The sequence below is a fragment of the Pseudopodoces humilis genome, chromosome 7, assembly GCF_049639895.1.
Source record: "Pseudopodoces humilis isolate 2021_Gansu_Grassland_sample_001 chromosome 7, ASM4963989v1, whole genome shotgun sequence".
Taxonomy (NCBI): domain Eukaryota; kingdom Metazoa; phylum Chordata; class Aves; order Passeriformes; family Paridae; genus Pseudopodoces; species Pseudopodoces humilis.
The window spans coordinates 10363234-10383289 of record NC_142206.1 but is presented as its reverse complement, the minus strand read 5'-3'; the positions used below and the strand labels follow the sequence as shown (position 1 = coordinate 10383289).

Below are 20056 nucleotides of genomic sequence, written 5' to 3'. Positions count from 1 at the left end.
AGGCAAAAAAAGTGCTTCAGGTTAAATGCCACTGACTAAAAAAAATAAAATACAGAAATTGAAGGATGTGTGCTCACATGAAAGGTATCCACATATGATAATTGTACCCATCTCTTAATCTCCAGTCATCAGTTTTACACTTTTTTACATATTCTCTAAGAGGTAAGTTCCTAATATTGAGCGCTTATCAGCACACACATTGACAGTTTCAAGGAGTTTTGCTCAGGAAAAACAAGACTTCTAAGCTGCAGTCATCTCATTTTTACAAGCATCTGCTATCTTTATTGCTTTAGGATTTAACATTCAAAAGGGTATATACAGCATCTAGTGATTTAAAAGATTTTCCTCCTCACTGTAAAATCCTTTGAAAATACGATTGGGTGTTCATATGCTTGCATTTCAGTTGTATTATGGAAACTGATAGAAATTAACCTAAAACCTAATATTCTACCCTCATGACTACATAAAAATCATACTTCAATCTACTACTTCTACCCTTGTTTAAAAAAAAAATAAAAATCAAACAAAAACTTGAATTATATATAATGTGTGAAGCCAATTAAATTAATTCCCTAATTAGATATTCTTTTCCCATTACCCAAAAAATTGGTATTTTATGCAATGGAAGTGTGCACAACACGTTATTAATCAATGTCAACAATGTGAAAGGTTGCAAAGATAACTACCCACCCTTATAGAATCTGGGCACATGGCCAAAAAGAAAAAAAACCCACACACATGGATATTAAGTTATCATCAATGGTTATGAATAGTTCTTGGCTTCCAAAGTTCAACACTCTAACATCTGACATACTGCCTGGATCTGCCTCACAAAGACCATGATTTCAGAAGGGTTTAACTGCACAGTGTTCTCTGTGAACATGCAGTGCATTGCCACATATGCTGACTGACAACGTGCTTGGACTGCAGACACACAGTAAGTTAAGATATTGGAGCCTAAGACTCAATTTTGAACTATTTGCTGAAGTGCAGTCACATTTTCCTCTCAAACATTAAGGATGAAATGAACCTATTAAACAGTCACATTGTTCTATGATATCTTTGACATTATCTGCTAAGGAGACAACACTACATTACAAATAAAAACAAACAGTCTTTATCCAGCCATTAAACACAAATCAAGACTGAATGCTTTCATTATTTAGAGGCTGTTAAAAAGTTCTAAGTTGAAATCTGCTTTCTAGTTTAATAGGAATGGATATAGGAATGGAAAATAACTCATAACATAAAAAGCACTCTAGATTACTAATCTTAATTGGCAACAAAAGATTATCATTTAAGTTCATCATAGCAATTGACTTGCAATAGAGTAATTTCAGCACACTATTCTCTTTCATAAGAAAATCAGTCATGCCAAACTCCCAGATGAATTTGGTCATGATAACTGGACACCCCTTAAGTTGGCTAAAATCATGCAAGCTTTAAGGAAACATAATTAGATCCTGTTGTATTCCTCTGAGGACCACACTAGCAGACTTTACATTAGCTCTCTTCAAAAGGCCCAAACCCAGCTGGGGCAGTAGCTACAATGCACTCTGGGTCACTTCTGTCAGTGTGACGTTGTTGACAGTCCATGTGGAGGTTTGTCAGGGATGGGGGTTGTCCTTCTGACCCCAGGACCAGATGCAGCTGAGAAGTACTGGGTGAATGAAGCACATCTACCAGCACTGACTGTGGGGCACACAGCACTTGCCAGGGTTGAGACAGGACAGACTTTGTCTTCCTCTCTCCATTCCCTAGCTTAGACTCCCCCCACCTGACAAGTCACTGAAAAATAAAAAAAAAACAGTTTTCTCTGTCCTGAAAAGGCCTTACTGTAGAAGTTATCAGAACCGCTACTGTAACCCAAAGAAGCAGGACACCAGAGAACTTTATACTATGCTCTCATCAAAAGTCATGAGATCTATTAAACAAATTAGTGGTTTACTTGGAAGATACCTAGCAAGACAGACTAATTAGTATGTATGATTTGTATATATACACACCTCTTGAGACATTCAAAACATCTTGGAACAACCTTAATCCTACATCCTTCTGCACTTGATAGTGACCAGCTTCTACTGCAGAGGAAGTGTTACCAGTCATGGTACATCACCCCATGGCAGAGGAAATGACAGGGAGGAGAGGACAGCAGTTACTGCTTCATCAGCTTCAAAAACATGTACAACTGATGCACATTAGACAAAGTTCTTCAGCTGTCCTTGCTCCCCAGGAGCACAGGGCAGAACCAGAGGGGGATCACCTCCATTTCCACATACACCTCTGGCTCTGTGGGACATTTCTCTCAGCCCAGCTGCTCTTTTTAGAACACACCAAAACTCTGTACAGACAGAAATTTTCTGTACCTCAACGCACACATGAAAAGCCACTATGGAACAGTAAAAAAACAAAAAAAAGCTACTGTGGAGCAGTACAGTCATTTACAGGCTGCAGAGTATTGTGGTTGTGTTGTGTTTTGTAACAGCTATTTGTTTGTTTGTTTAGGGGGTTTTGTTATTGTTTAGAAATAAGGACACTTCAATTTTTAAGTACATTTCCTCATGTGAGGTGAATGCTTGCATCACACTTGCTTTCCATGTGTATTGTGTTCTTTGATGCAAGACTCAAACAAGTATTTCTCATCATTTATCAAGATTATCAATTTCTAACTTCAGTTTTACTACCAGCAACAAAAACCCCAAATAAAAAACAAAACCAGCACTGCAAGAATAAGTGAGTTCTCCTCCAGCTTCCCATCCTCCATCACTCTTCTATTCTCCCAAAGATTAGCCAAAGATCTTGGAGCTACATTGCCTAAAAGCCACACAAGGCCATGCTGACAGCTGGATTAATCTGAAAGCAATGTGCACCTCCAAATAGGGAGGCAGGGGGGAACCACAAGAAAAAAAAAACAAAATTAGCTTAATCCAAGAGGAATCCAATACTGGGAGCAGTGTTTCTCAGATATTCTCATCTGCGTTGGGCAGTATTGAAGGGGTCATCCAAACAAGTTATCCCCTGAAACGTGAAGCTGCAGCAGCAGGACAGTGGCAGACAGAGCAGCCCAACCCATGTGACACACTCAGATTGTGAAGGGTTCCTTTGGTTGAACTTTTTTGTAAAGCTCCAGAGATGCTTCTTCCTACTGGCACATACCCAGGCTGGACCAATTATCACCACCCAGCTGCAGCACTTCCCAACTCAGATCCTGCCAAAACAACCTAAAGAAAAAGAGAGGGAAGATTTCCTTTAACACCTCAGCATTTCACACACTCTACTCCTGAACCACAGAGCTCCATCTTTCCTGCTATTATTTACAATTGACAATTGGAAACTAATATTCTCCTCCATGAAGAGATATGCTTATACATGGAAAAATATACATGGAAAATTTCCATGCTTATACATGGAAAAATCCAACAGCTACATCTACAAGCCAAAAATATATTATCTACAGAACAAGACAGATTAATATAGGAGACTAAGAACACTGTGTTTATGCCATTACTGATCACAATGCATGTTACAAAATCTGGATTTTCTGCTAATGCCACTCAGTACATATCTTCTTTCTCATTGTAATTCTGTCAAAGCGTTGAACACATTGACTTCACACTCAGCCACTGTAAGTACAGTGCACGACATCAGACCACCCACCATCAATTCCAAGCCCCAGGCTCTCAGAAAAGCAATCATCTGCCTATCTATCTAGAAAGGCCCTTGCCTGTACATGCTTCCATCTATTCTGGCATTTCAACATGCTGTACTGCAATCCAGGTTACTACATAGATTACAGGATGAAAAATCTCCCCCACACTCACCTTTCATCCTCTGCCAGCTGGTCTATTATGCCATGTCATCTGAGTTTTAAAAGGATGCACCCATGTATTTATTTTCCCCACCTGATAAATATTTATGAATATTTTATTCCAGTCCTAACACATACAGACTATAACTAATCTTCCTTTAATTTAGTCAAGCACCTTAAAGGAAAAGGAGTTTGAAGGCAGGCTCTTCCCATTGCCAAACCTGAGCTCCAGCAGTCAGCATATTAATCAAAATGATGCCAGTTTAGAAGGCAAATTAAAAAGACAAAACAACAAACCAGGACATAAGATTAATATGAGCATCACATCAGTGGAGTGCAGTATGTAAAACCTGTGAAAATTAAATGTTTGAAATAAACATTTCTGGTGTTTTGTGGTGGTCTTCTCGTTCACAAAATGTGAGCTATCAGCCTAAATAGCATTAAGATCAAACATTATACAATCAAGAGATGGCTGATGCAACTTTCATTCATTTCCAATATCTTATGTTGATCTTGATCAAGGCTGATTTGGGAAGGGCATATTTTCAATAACTGAATTAGCACCATCTAGTTTTTGTTTGATTAGTTTAACATTCATGTTATGAACCAATGGAAAAATAATAGAACAAATGAGGTCCAGTTCATGCTCATATCACAAAAAAAAATTGACTATAATCCAACTTTCCTTATCCTAACCATTCCAATTATATGATCTCTAGTTTCTAACCACTATCACTCCTACTGTGTTCACAGGATTTACTTAAAAATTTTAAGTATCACAGTACTAAATTAACGACATTTTAAAAATTCACTACCTTGCTTGACATGATACAGCAAACATCAATGAAGAAAATAAGGCATCTGAATTAGGAGACTTCAGAGAGAGACAGTGAAATAACACAGGCAATTCCATCTGCCTTGTTATATTTTTGGAGTAGTCATATTGGATGTATGTTGTTTATCCAAAACAAATCCTCCAAGTTACTGAGGATCTGATAGTCACTGCTGTCATCACAATGAAGAACTGAAAGACTTTAGAAAATAAACTGCAAGCTAAATGCTAGCAGCACGTAGAGCTCTTATTTTCCACCTATAAGTGAGGTTTTTCATAAGAAGCTTGCCTTATCTACAATTTCTCAACTGTTATCAGATCTCAGAAGCTACTCTCTTGCCCCTCAGCTCCCTTGAATACAACTCCCTTTTTTAGTGCAGAATACTTCAAGAATAGCTACACAAGTCTGAATACATATTTATTACCATCAATGTGCGATACCCTCAAGAGATTTCCATGCATCATAATCTGTTAACAAGAAAAGCAATCACAGTCTTCAATACCAGGCTATTTTTTCCCTAACATTGCAAGGACAAGCTAATTTGTAAGCCAGATCATTTCCTTCTAAAGGATGAATGACAGTCTTCTGTAAAGAAGGGATTTTTATAATTCTACCACAAAAATCGCAAGATTTTTTTCTTACTGCACCACAGAAATTGACGTCCATCCTTTCATTGACTTTTACTTCCATGGGAATGCTGCAGGAGCCTCTCAGTCTCCCAAAAATGTGTTTGGTTCCCATCAGAAGCTGCAGAAGACTCTTGTGCAGTTGGAGAAAGGTTGAGGTATCTACATTGGCTCCATCTCCCCTTAATGCTGTGCACAGAGACCACAGGTCACTGCCACATCCTCTGGGTTATGTTGCATTGCCAGATAAAGAGGAGAAACAGTGAGTGGACTGACTAGCTAAAGGGTTTGTGCAAGAAAAGGCAAGAAACTCAGATGTATTATCACTTCCAGTCTTCCCCAGCAAAGGGAAATTATGACTTATCTAGAAAACAATAATAAGGTACTGCATTACAAAGGAAATTCAGCTGGGAGAATAAGCTCACTTAGTCCAGCAGTCTCCTATCAGTTATTTTAGAGTTAGACCAATGTAACCTTGAACAATTTTAGAAGAAAATACCATTTTCATCCACAACACACCTATTTCACTGCCAGGTTCTATTACATTTTAAGTATTCCTCTTAATAATCCTTTCAAAGCAACCCATGAACACGAATGCAAACACAAACATATGATGCTTTCCAAGAAGAAATACCAAAGAAATACACATTCGTCACACTCACCAAGACCAATAAATATACTTAAAGTTGTCTGTTGTAATGGATATACACCTTAACAAAGAAACTTTATTTCTTTGTTAAAGAATATACTAGAGCTTTGCTGCTACTGGAAGATATCACTAGCATTTGTGTTAAAATTAGAAATTGCTGCAGTGTGCAAGCATAAATAAATCTATACCACGTCTGTCAAATTAGACTATAATCAACCAGAAAAACCCCTAACACTGAGTGCCTAAAAATAAATACTGACAAATGCGTGTCTCTCTCTCCCTAATGCCTCCCTTTCTGGAAGACCCTTGAGTCCCGAAGACTCCAAGCTTTGCAATATGCCCTAAAATTAGTGAAGTCTACATTATCACAGAGACTATCTCCTGTACACTCCTTCCTCATTTTCCCCATTCCCTTTCCTACGATTACCTTCACCAAGAATATCACAATAGATAGCAGACCTCAGGGATATCAAATTTGCTTCCAGGCACAGATATAACGAGAGGCAATGTCTAAATGTCCAATTTGAATTTCCCAGCTATTTAGGTTTTGAAGTATTTTATACCATGGCCAACACATTATTCCAAGTGACAATTACTTCAAAGCCAGAGGGTATCCATTTGCATAATAATGAACATTTTTCTAAGGAGGTGTGTAGGAAACTACACACTAATGAGTCAGAATGCATATTATCTGAAAGTTACACTTGCTTTATAAAAATAATTGAAAACACAACTTCTAGTGTTTACCTTCTTGTACCTTTTATGTAAAAGACAGAGATATCTATCCTATTAAATGCACAGGACATAGAACTAATTTTTGCAACACTGAGTCATCTGTCACTCAGTAATTTCCACTGGACTTTTCCCATGATTAAGGGCTGGGAAGTGGACTGGCTTCTGAAGCAGTGCATCGGGTGAAATGCATCCTATGGCACAGGGTTTATTACATCTTAATCACAGAAAGAATAAGGGAAATTCAGCAACTTCTGCTAAACCACTGTTAAAGAAGGGAATGAGAGACAAAATGCATTTTACAGCTGCAGAAACATTTCCAGGAACACTCTGGTATTACAGGTAATTTTTTTTACAATCTAACTAGCAACAGAAGAATTTTTTTACTAAGTAGAAAGTTCTTTTTAGCATCCTACAACCTTTTTTAATATCAGAAGTTAACTTGATTTTGAAACAAGTGTTCTTATACTCCAAAGAATATATCCTATATTACATAGCACTTACCTGTATTTGCTGCTTGATCCTTTTGATTTCATTACCTTTGAAATTAGATTGATGAAGCCATTAGGATCTTAGCAATGAAATCTTCATTCATACCACAGGATGTGGAAAACTGGAGTAAGAGGCTCACTAATGCACTGAGCCACAGCTACAGCATCATGTCCAGCTTTCATTCTTTAGCCCACACTCACAAGGGCCCCAGACAAGGGATCCCAAAGCCAACTAGAGGTGACAGAATATATAATCCACCCCAGAGATGGAGATTTTCCACAGAATCAAGACGCCTGGCTAAATTTTGAAATATCCCAGCTAATTTATGACCATTAATACTCATAGTCACCCAAGATAAGAACAATAATCATATGCAATGCCTTAGGGTTTAAAAGCCTGTCGTCAGCAGCAGCAGCTGGAAGAAGGGCTGAATTTCTTCCCTACACACAAGGCAAGCAGCTGATGCATCGTATTGCTGGGTTTCTGTCCAGCTCTGAAAGATCAGCTATTGATCAGTGCCACTGGAAACACAGCATACCAGACACTGTTGTAGGATTTGAACGAGCAGATCACGCCAGTGTAGTCTTAATCTACCACAAGAGAAGAAAGGGGGAAAAGCCAGTTTAAAATTATATGATGTATAGATACACAGAAATGTAAGCAGGTAAATTCTTCTAGGCATGAGCAGAGTCAGGGGTGCCATATAAAGTCCTCCTCAGCACTGATCCTCACTCTAAGATTGAGAATAATCACCTCTTCCATGTTATTCAAGAAAATTTTAGCAAATAGAAATAATTTCTGCCTGAAATAATCTTCACTTATCTGCTGTGTAATCTGTCTACCATGAAAGCCTTTTCAGAGGCATGTTTGCCAAGATTTTTGAATAAACCCTGAAGAATAATTGTTCTGCTTTTTGTTCATGTGGGGGAAGGGGAATATGCGTCTGAGCATATTGTAATTCACCCCCAAACCCTATTTTTGTTTGAGATAGAGATACAGAACTGGGCATCCTGTTCAAAGAGTGCCATCAGCAAGTTTGTAAAAGGTGTTACAGAAGTTTTCCACAGAGATTCCCAGAGTCCCATCCTTGTAGTGTCATGATTCATTCACAATTCTCCTGCCGCTACAGAGGCATAGCACAAGCAGCAGTTGTTTATGCATCTCATCAGCTACTTGTTTCATTTCCTGATCAACTTCATTCCCTCCCTCTCAAAGAGGCTTTAAGGCAACAGTTGATGTGGAAAGCCATTATTTTTCATTCATTTCATTCATTGTTCTTCATGGTTTAAGCCATCTGCTTGCACGTGGGTCTTTCTTCCACATCTTTGGAACTTCAGCTGAAACTCTTTAGTCAAGTTATTTTCGAGATAATGAACTTCACTTGGTATAAGGAAGAGAAATAGCATATGTAGCTGAGCCACACGTAGTTTACGCACTTTACAAAACTGAGGTAAAGCTCAAAAATGTGGGCAAGCCTAAGACCTCAAGGAATCACACACAAGCTTTTTTCATTGTACAGTAACACAGACATGGGGAAAGGTCAGGGCAAAGACTGACAGAATTACACTAGTCAGTTCTAGTGGAGACTATGCCAGAGAGTCCTCAGGCACATGAAGCCCACCACTTGCAGTCTAATCTTTGATTGGTTGACATCACCACAAATCCTTTGTACCACATCCTAACATAAACTTAAACAAGTTGGAGAAAAATCACCCTTGAATCTTAAAAAGTTCACAAATTCCTTTAACTAGACAAAAATTACAAGAGACATCAGCTGAATAAGCAAGATCCTTTGTTTATATTATATAAACATTTTTGACAATATGGAAAATTTCTTCATGACCAGGGTCTGACTGGGAGAGGTCTGGAAATACCTAATCACATTCCTATGACAATCTCATTAAAACAATTGTAGAAAGAATTTTCAGATAAAATAGACCAAAAAAAAATACCTTGTAGCAACTATTAAGGTGAAAATCTGCATCACTATAACAAATACAACTACCTGTTTCTTTGAGCCAATTTATCAGTGAAGTGTGGTTTAAAATTGTCACAGACAATACACCCACAGCATATATAGAAGCATTATAGAAGCATCTTAAAGAGCAGGAAACTTATGACCTTAAAGCAGAAGCCAAGCCCCGGACACACCACCAAGATACATCCATGTAACTAAAATCTCCCAAATCTGATTCTGTGATTATAAAGTTTAAAGTAAATTTATTAACAACCTTAATCACTGCAATAAAAATATAAAATCCAGTCAGGAACTAAAATTCTACAGAGATTGTTATGTTTACAGAAGGTTTTAAATATTTGAAGAAGTAAGTAGAAGCTGACATTTTCTTAGTTCTCCTGCTCAATGGATTTTTATTGTATGTTATTTCCATAAAAACCCAGTTAGTTAAATTATCAAAACACCACAACACAGCTTGCTGTAATTTCATAAGCTATGTCTTGCTGCAATTTATAAGTGGTTATACTTGAATGCTCCCACACTGGCTCAGCAGCACACCACCCAACTGCATTAATGTCTCAGCACAAAATTCTGCTAATAAACATGGTACTCAGCCACCATTACCCTGCTTTAAACAACACAAGTCCTCACTATAAGCAGGCCAATACATGTGAGACTACTTATGCTTTTTAAACTGACTTTGAGATAAAGGTAGCAGCAGAGCATCCTTAAGCAAATGGGAAGTGTATCAATAATAAGCCAGGAAAAACATGAACCCAGGAGAAAGCTAAAGCATATGGCTTCAGTCATGGGTATCACAACAACTGCTCCAACAAAAACAAGTCAGGAGAGAAAGATGCCCCTTGAAAACAGTGTTAGTCTGCTTGTAACACTGTAAAATTGAAGCTCACACATTCTTCACTCAAAATAAAAATAATAAAAAAAGAAAAGAGCTGTGGATGTTTACTATCAAGTAGCAAAAAATTACTGGAAGACCACCATCAGTTGGGCTTTATTAGGTCCAGCACCAGATACACTCTGCCTCTGTGGCAGCATGCTCAGGGAGCTTGAACTGATATTTTAAAGTCTAGGGTGACAATTTTTTTACAGTGAAAACCAAAAATGCCCATTAACCCACACACAAAAGCAATCAACCATCTATAAGCCTGTGCACTATTACCATGCTACTTCCTGTGCTGCTGACAACAAACACAGTGCTTCCTAAAACTGACCAGCCCAGTACACCAGGTAAGAGCAAATAAATTGATAATAAAAAATTAAAATTACAAGTTAAGCAGAGACAAATGTTTAGTTAGACAATAGAGCACATCTAAGCATAAAATACACATTTACAGAGATCCTTCCAAAGTCGGAATGCATTTCACAATTACATTTTACTCATGATTCAGTCAAATAGGGTTCAGTCAGGCAGAGCAGAAGACACTTCTGTCACTATTGTACATACGCATTTCCTAAGAATGTCCCACTAACTTAGAGCTATGGACCTGAATGAAAAGTCAAGAAGAAGGGGGAATGAAGGATAGAAATCAATGGAAGAATTATTTCATTTCACTCAGCAAAAAATGCATTATATCAGAACACAGGGCAGCACAAAATTTTTCATGATACAGGATATGAAAATGTACCTAACCAGATTATTTTAGCAGCCATTTTTATGTCTAGTCTCTTCAAGAAAAAAAAGAAGTAAGTATCTGAATTGATCAGACACTTTATCCATTTTATATCAAAACAATACTCTATATACAAGCTTTACAGACCAAAAGTCTGTAGCATCACCTATATTACTCTTGTAATTAAAGACTCCGTTGCCAAGGTCATATCCTACTATAAAGCCTGCTCACTATTCACATTAGTATTCATGTTGGTAATCCTGCTACCTTCAAACGGTCAGCTTACATGGTTGTTAAACCTGATCAAATTCTTCACTTGTACATTACCAGTTACATGGAATTTGGCTATGTAATTCCCACTAGAGCCAACTTAAGATATGTAGATGGCTGCATCGCCATCCCAAAGATTAATACGAGTCCTCTTAAAGTCAGCCTGGGAAGCTGTGATGAGTGAAAAGAACCTGTTTTGGCTGATTTCAACGAAGTCAGAGGCAGCCCAGTTTTGAATTCTTGACAATCAGCCAATACATAAAAAGCAAAACCACATCCCTCTAAAAAGAAGCACAAATATTAAATCTTGTCTTGCTTTAATCAATATAGCTACTAAGCTGATACTTAAAAATACACTTAAAAAAAACCCAAACAAACAGGAAACTAAGCTTTATTTCTGTAACACAAATGCAGACGTAGCATTCTGTATTTTACTTGGGGAAGACAAGCCAGATATGTCATCGAGGGATATTCATATACAGACTGATTTCTTACTGCTTCAGAAACACTAAACAAAGGTTGATTTTATGTCCACAAAATACATGGTGATAAAAAGGAGAATGCACTCACCTGATTAAAAATGAGCTTGGTCTTATTTCTTCCAGCACAAGCCTCATTTCCAATAACAAAAATTTCAATTGATGATTAATTTTAATGACCTTTGATCACACGTACACTTTTCCCTACCAGAAATCTAAGCATTTTAAGCTTAGAAACACTAAAGTCGACATTACTATTCAACTCCATAACATCAACATTATGCAATGAGTTGCATCAACATTATTATTATTTCAAACTGATTTTTCCCAGTAAGCATAAGTCTAAGCAAAACTCTCATCAGTAAGCTTTCCCTGAAAAATTCTATAGGAAATGAAATGTAATACTCTATATAAAGACTTGTTTTGCAAACAGAAGTGAGAGAGATCACCCAAGCATGCAGAGTCATTAAAATGGATCTTACATATATCATTATAAATGTAATAATCTCCATGACGGCTAGAGTTCAAGTTAAAATGAATGTCAGCAAAGCATGACCAATTGATGTTATCCCAGCTGCCACTGAGCCTCACTTGAGGTTATATTATACATTCAGAGGCTTCATGGTACATGTGCACCAAACACCCAGAGCTAGGAGCAGATGGGAGATGTAGGCTCCCATACCTATCAGCAAGGAGAGACAGACATAATTGCATATTAATTTTGGTGCATCAAAACAATTACAGCATACTTTGGGGTCACAGGTCGCAAATGTTTTTCCCATCATACCCCACAAGCAGTATAATGTTGTACACTTAAGGAGGGGGAGGGGAAAAGTGTTCTAGCAGCCACCAGAAATTAAGTCAATAGAAGGATTTAGTTTCAACCATTATTGATTTACTTCAGTCCCAAAATGCTTCTGTAAAAAAAACAGAAGGAAGACCTTGGAAGCTTGTCAGTTAATAGATCATGCTTGGTGCAATTAAGATACATTCAGGAGTTTTATTTTGTTCCCCAATAAATGTTCCCCAAATGCCATTTCTCTCCAAGCAAGCAGCTGCATTTTATCCAATTTCTGAAAGTTTTCCAGGCTGCTTAGATTTCTAATGGGGTGACAGGGAAACCACTTTTATTCTTCAGCAGACCTGATAAAACTGTGAAAAAACCTCCCTTTCCCTAAAATTAGACAGTGCTGTTGAACAGCAAAATAATAGCTGATGGTCACTTTTTTCCAACTCAGTTTTGAACTGAAATAAAAATCATACAGGGGAAAGGAGCTCTCCACAGAGCTGAACATGGCATTTTCTATACCCCATCAACTCTGCATGGAAGATGACATCAATGATTTATACAGCAGAAACATGTCAAGTTTTAGTTTGCTTGACTGGTGCCAACAAAACAACTCTGGAGTCCCAGCTGTTCACAAGCTACAGTTTTGTCTGAGACAAGGACTTTGCTTGGGTCAATTTAGTGCAGCAACCCATTAGGATGGGATAACACAACACCACCTTGACACACAGAGATGCCACAAAGTACTTGTGCAAAAATAAGTGCCAACAGCTGACATTAAGCATGTTCCACGGTACATTTTGATTCAAGCCAAAATTACGTCTGGCAACTGCAGGAAAATGCAAACAGTACCACCAGGACAATGAGGACACTGACAAGTGTACAACATTTTCATCAAATTAAAACACCAAATGCCAAGAAAACGCCATTTTTCTGTTTCTATTTTCATATATCAACAGGAAAAAAAATGCTAAACTTACAATAAATCAGTAATCTGATTAGACTCAGTACGAGTCAGTATACTTCATTTGCACTGACATTGTATGTCTCTTCATCAACAAACAGCCAGAATTCTAGAGATTTTTCCATTTTTTCACTCATATAACAATTTCCCCTTCCCTCAGCTCCTTGCTTCATGGTTTGGAAGAAGCCTGAAGAGAAAGACAAACATTTTCTAAAACATATAATCAGGTGAAGAAATCTACAGCTGGGTGAGCATAGCAAGCAGCAAGTGCAAGTGATAAAAGCATTATGTGGAGCTCTTCTGCCACTTGCATCTTCTTCAGTCATTTAAGCAGAAAGTGCTCCCACCTTTTGTCACTTACCCTTTTTTGATCTTCCAGTCCATGTGTCACAGTCTTTCTTTTCTGATGTTGGCTGGATTCAGAGCCAGGTTCCATTTCCCTGCTACAAACACTCTTCCAGTCTCTTTAAGCTTTCTCTAAAAATCCATAGTATAAACAACAAAAATCCAAAAATAATTTAAAAAAAAGATGAAATAATTCCTTCAAACCTCATCCATTGTCTTTTATCATCCTTCTAAATTCCTGTTTGCCATCACAGCTCATTATCTTAACAAGCAGCCATTCTGTAAGCCTCTATATCCTATAGTAGTTCAGATGAAGGTTTCGAAGTATGTGCCTTACAGAAGGATGATAGAGCTGAATCCAAACCCAGTAGTTTGTGGCACATTATTGCTCCATCAGCAGCCTTTTCAGTGCATTCCTGGCACAGATAATTTATATGTCAATAAAGGTGCAAATGTGCATTTAATCCACTGTGTTGATATTATCAGCATCCCTCTCATGGGCCACCTTCCTCCCATAAATCAATGTAAACACTTCGCAGTGATAATTGCCTTTTGCAAATCTAGCAGGTGTTAATTATGTAAAACCATCCATGCACACTTGTCATCTTCTTCTATGTATTCAAACAAATACCTAGAAGAGGGGGGGGAAAAAAAGCAGTTTTTACCACCTTGAAAGAAAACATAGCTACTGATGTTCTTTGCCCACCACCAGGAGCCACAAGTCAGAACTGATACAATATTACATGTTTTGAACATACTACATTCCTCATCCAAGCTTCTCAAAATGCTCTGACGCCTATTTGGAGTCTTGCCTTTGGGGCTTCTTGCATAAAACCAGCCTGGAATAATAATACTGTACATCAGAGCTGAACCTACTGCAACAACACTAACTGAAGCCTGTAAGGATCAACACAAAACTCAGCTTTTTAGGGTTCAGAGTCCCAGATCTAAAGACAGATTTGTTATTCTTCTGGGGTCTCCTACCCAGGGATCTTTCTCCACAGCCTGTAAAGTTACTGAGTGCCACCTCCCAAAATCCTGAGCACAACCATGAGTGAACAAACAGGTTCTATTATTACTTGGGAAAGAAAGCAGAGCAGCTCCTGAAATCAGAGCTTAGCAGGTCAACCAGCTTAAAATCCTGTTCTTTTTGTACTGAGAAGCAGAAGTTTACTACAAGAGACAAAGAATCTCCTGAGTCAGTTTGTAAGGTGGGATCAATATCAGCAGCCTTCAACATGCAGGCATCAGGAAAAACATATTTACAACACTGAACTCCATACTAAAAAGGCTAAACATTAAATCAATTTTAGACACCTTAGTTGAGCATGATATAAGAGCACATATTTAGCTGCATGTTGTTACAAGCCTGGTAAGCACCAAAAAAATCCAAACCTCTGTCCTATGTAACAAAGGAACTAATAAATAAGGACATCATCAGATACTCTCCCACCACTGAAGGATAAATAGCATAAAAAATAGATTTCTGACAACACAGTGGAAATGCTTGCTCTGCATGCTGAGGTCCCTCTTTAAGTCAAGGCAAAAATCTTGACAACAGGTAGAAATACTGCTTTTGCCTATCACCTCAAATTCTCTCTCGCTGCTCCTCACCATGAAAGCAGTAGGTCATTAAGCCAATTCTTTTTCTTCTAAAGAGCACAGGAAAGAATACAGCTGATTGCAGCAATGCTTTGCCATTTGAAAGTAATCTAAAAACACATCTAACCCATTTTACAGAGAAACAGGAGGTTTCCAATTTTATTTTGAACCAGAATATCCTCCTGATCTGTAGTTTCAAACCTGCCAATAGCCACAGAAATCAGAGAGGTACCTTGAAGGCAATATATGGCCTCTGACCTTAGCAACAAATACCACAAGCAAAAAAAACCCAAATTTTATAAATATCTTTAAGTCCCACCAAGGAAAACTTTTTCCCTCCAGTGATTTCACTGTGATGTGACACATGAGACTGCATCAGTCACATCGTGTAATGCCATGCTGGAATAGCATGACATAACCAGTGCAACTAAGGACAACATGAAAGGTCCCCTCAACTAGGAAAAAAAAAAAGTGCAGTCTCTGGAAGTTCCTGTGCATTCAGTGTTCCAGCTTTAACCATCATGGAAACAGCCTCTCTGGGGAAACACGTGAGGATCAATTTGTATGTAGTACTTAGCACATGCCTGCAACCTAAGACCATGTGTTATAGGTATTTAGTGTCACAGCCCAAGTTAGCTACATTAAGATCCATATATTAAAAAAAAAAATATTAACAGGAGGAAAAAAATGCATCCTTAAGCTTAAAGAACCATTTCAAGTCAGCTACAAACCAAAACATTTCTGAAGATCTAGACCAAATTTTATTCTTACTATCTCCAGTAAAAATAAGTTCCACTTTTTAATCTCTGTGCATAGCTGACTGTGGAGATGGACTTATTAACAAATTTAATTTAATGCCAATTAATTGGCATTAAATACAAAACAAAAACTTCAAGAACAAAAAAAGGTAGGGTTTCCTGGGGAAATCACCACATAGCCAGAAACATTGAAACCAACAAAAAACCCAAGTGACCCGAAATCTGTGTTACCCTATTCTCCCATCACAGCAACATGCAAAGCCCCCCAGTCGGCCTCTAGACTCAGCTGGGCTACAACTAAATATACACCCTGAATAAGCTGGCCTAAGAGCTCAGAGCCTACACTTGACCATGGTTTCCAAACATTAACCGTCTCAATGAACCACAGATGAACTGATATTCTTAAATTTAAGCCATAAGGGCTCTACCTGGATATGTCCTACCAGGGTCCATCTTCAACACAAAAGTCCCAAAAAGGTCCCCACCTGCACAGAATATGGCTCAGAAATATCTCGCTGGGTACCCAGATCCTCAAGGACGCCGCCTGTCCGCCAGCCTTTCATTAAAAGTAACGCAAATTAACACAACTTTTGGAGATTTTCTCATTAAAGTGTAAGCAGTCTCGCAGCATCAGGAATTTTTCCCGTGTTTCGGGGACAAGCAACAAGAAAACCCACAAGTTCTTTTTTTCACACGGAGAACATAAGCCCGCCAGCCTGTGAGTCCCGCGGCTCCGTGAGGTGCCAGACAAAACCCCGAGGGTTTGGGGACACCCCACCCGCGTCCGCCCGGGGTGGGCTGCGGGGCGGGGCGGGCGCCCCTCTGCCCGGCACACAACGACAGATAAAATAATAACAATAATATACTAATAATCACAGAGGGCAGCAGCAGCAGCACGACCCGCCCGGTGGCCAGCCCCGCCCGCGCCCAGCCCTCCAGACCGCGCCGAGGGAGCGACCCCGGCGCCGAGCCCGCGCTGTCCGCACCGCTCTGCCCCTCACAAGTTGCGGCCCCGCCGCCGCAGGGAGCGCGGAGGAGCTGCTCCCGCGCAGCGCAGCGAGGCGGGCGGTGCCGGCCCCGCCGAGCCACGCTGCGGATGGGGCAGAGCCCCCCAAGACCCCCTCCCACCCCGAGCCGCTCTCCGGCGGGCATGGCTCGTTGCTGGCCCGCGGCGGAGCGCGGAGCTCCGCCCGCCCGGGGCCGCGTCCCTCCCGCCGCCGGAGCGGGCGCACCGGGACAAACTTTCGCATCCCTTCTGCGCGCCGGGCCGGGCTCCCCGAGCCCGCCGAGTCCGCCGGTACCTGCTAGGGCTGCCGCTGTGAGGCGGGCGGCTCTGGGCGCTGCTCCTCCTGCGGGCCGGCGGCCCATGCGCCCGGGGCAGGGCGAGGGGCCGCCCTGCACCCTGCACGCCTGGCTCCGGCTCCAGCGCCTCCGCTCCGAGCCGCCGCCACAACTCACTCTGGCGTCGCCAGGACAACGAGCGCCCACCCTTCGCCGAGCCCCCTCCCTCCTTGCCTCCCGCCCTCCCCGCGGCGCCGCCCAGCGCGGGGGCTCCCACGTGGGGCCGCCACGCCAATGGAAGGCGGGTATGCGGCCGGTGGAGGCAGGGAAGGGTAGCTCTCCAGGCCGGAGCGAAGGGCGGCGGGAGGCAGCGATCGCCACCCCCCGGACACCTGCCCCTTCGATTCTCCCGCGTCACCTGCCCAAAGAAAGCCCCCGACTTTGCAGTATCGGCAGCAGAACGCTGCGGGCAGGCTTTTGGACAGAGCATGTCATGTCCCTCCACTGCCCAGCCCAGCCCGCTGTCCTGCATCCCGTCCCCATGCCTTCGGATGTAGGAGCATCGCTGCTCCTCGGGCACACATATCGGGAGGATGCCGCTCGAGGGATACCACATGGCTGTATTGCTCGTACAGCAGTATTAATGCACTATATTGTTGGTACCAAACATGTCTTGAATAGGTGTGTATTCAAAAAAAACTAACGTAGACGTGGAATCACCCTCTTGTTAGTGCAGATCCTTGCATTGCTTGGAGCTGGGCCAGCCTGCTCGAGGGTTTAACAAGCCAGAGGTAATAAGACAGGCTGGGAGTTAGGTCACTCCTTGCAGAGCCGCTTAGGAAGCTGAACACCGGTTCGGAAAATTACAAGTAGCTGCACTCCAGAAGGTTCAGCAGAAGCCATCTTTGGTCCAACACGACTTTCTGGCCCAGCAGACTTCAAGTAGCCTTGGTCACCCTGCCTGGCCCATGCAAGTTCTGTGGGGGAGCAAAAGGAGTGCTAGTAAATACTATCACAGATGCAAAATAAGGGAGGACTTGTACTGAAAGATTTGGCCCCAAACTGAAATGCACTTTTTGTAGTGGGAGTGCTGGAACACTGTGTTCTGAGCAGAATGTTACCATCAAAGTCAAGGCTGACTGGAGTCACAGAAGTAGGATAATGTTGAGGGACTGTTGATTTCTGAGGGCAGTCAGCTGGTCACGCTTCAATGCCTGCTCTTACTACAGTCCAAGGAACCGAGGGTGGCTCCTGCCAACCACCCTTCATGAGAGACCAGCGAGGAGTGCTTAATGTTGCATGGGAGCATATATTCAGGAGCATCAGCAGCTTTCACCCTTCCTATGCCGGCACCAGCCCACCTTTTCAAGGCATTTTCTTAATTTTCTCTCTAAACTTGCTAATTAGTCCTATAATGTGATTCCTTCTGTAGCACTCCATTCCTGAACAAAGAAAATTCAGTTCAATCCCAAATAAAATTATGGCTACAGTCTTGCCCTGCTTTTAGCTTTATCCTCAAGGATTGATTCAGTAGAGTTTTCAGCCCAGTATTTGGTACATCTACCAGTAAATAAAATTTACATCTCATTTAGACCGTTTCTTTATTTCTCTATTCTAAATGTCAAAGTATGTGGCCTCTATAAAAAGTATCCTATGAACTTAGGTTGCCTGAGGTTTTGTTTATGCTTATCTGGAAAAACAAGATATCACAAACACCTGGGCTGCTGTGGTTCTTGGGACCTTTGGGGACAATGTGTCTTCCAGAAGGCTTCTCTGCTGTGACTCTCAGTCTGGCCTGTGCTCCAAGGCCTTTTCAAGCATTTTGAGGCACTTGTTGACTGCCAGCTCCCATGGAAGATGGTATTTCTGTCAATGTGTGACCCAACTGCCATTTTTTTTTGTACCAATATTTCTCATGCAGACAACAGGAATGAGAAATTAAGCCAAATTGGTTCTTTGGCAAATTCAGGTGATATTTTAGTTTGATAAGAGATGGTTTATAATACATTACTTAGAAACTCTTCTTCTACTGTGACATTTTTATATCTAGAAAATCTTCAATTAGAACAACCTAGTCTGTGATAAAGGAAAACTTCAATTCAATAGGACTGCTGTAAAGGCCCTTATTTATTTTCCTCAGCAGTTGCATTCTCTTGCTTGCCTGCAGCTTTAGTTGCTGTGGAGGTTTTCTTCTGTAAATTCTTCAAAGTGATGGATTTTTCCCTCTGAAAGAATGCTTGACTGTAGAGAACTACAGAAGTGTAACCTTTTTTATTTTTTCCCTGTACACATGTGATGCTTTGTGCTTTGAAAAGACATGTGTACTGCTACCTCTTTTGTTAATTTCCATGCCAAGAGCCTAAAAATTTGCATTAGTGGCTTCATATTCTCCAACTGAAAGGCAAGGACAGTGATCTCCCACTCTTTCCAGTTAAAGGTCATCTGAAATACATGTTTCACTCTGGCTCAGACTAGTGAGACTTTCAGCATTTCATGAATCAAAGAAGCACAAGGCTAATTTTTATTGATTAAATGTTATGGTTGTAGCAAGAAGCACTAGTGTACAAGGTGTTGCACATATGCACCTTCCCCAGTGCTTACAATTTAGACAGACAAAAGGCAAGAGGAAAAAAACCCCAACATTTTAATCTCTGCTCTAAAAGCAGAAAGCAATGGCACAGAGCTGATGAGGAGAATTTGCCAAGACCATATCTCCCAACTGAATCAGCATCTTAACCACAAGCTATTCCTGCTCTTGTTGGTTCTTATCCTTTTGATATATTCCAGCCTGTTAGATAGGTAAAAGTAATCACTAAAAAGTGATTTTTACAAAAAAGTGTAA

General features: G+C 40.5%; 1 protein-coding gene across 4 annotated transcripts in view; it reads right to left on the bottom strand.

The window, feature by feature from the left end:
* Positions 1–17385, bottom strand: part of NAV2 (neuron navigator 2) — a 385416-nt gene extending 368031 nt beyond the window's left edge. For 2 of the 4 annotated variants that reach the window (XM_088057228.1, XM_088057233.1), the window contains exons 1-2: positions 17235–17385; positions 13590–14204 (exon numbers count right to left, since the gene is read on the bottom strand). In XM_088057228.1, the coding sequence (XP_087913354.1) occupies positions 13590–13664 (75 nt within the window). In that variant the 5' untranslated portion in view covers positions 13665–14204; positions 17235–17385. Of the gene's footprint in view, positions 1–13589; positions 14205–16418; positions 16492–17234 lie in introns of those variants that run through there. The other 2 variants (XM_088057230.1, XM_088057229.1) reach the window with 2 other exon arrangements.
* Between the last annotated feature and the right edge of the window lie 2671 nt (positions 17386–20056).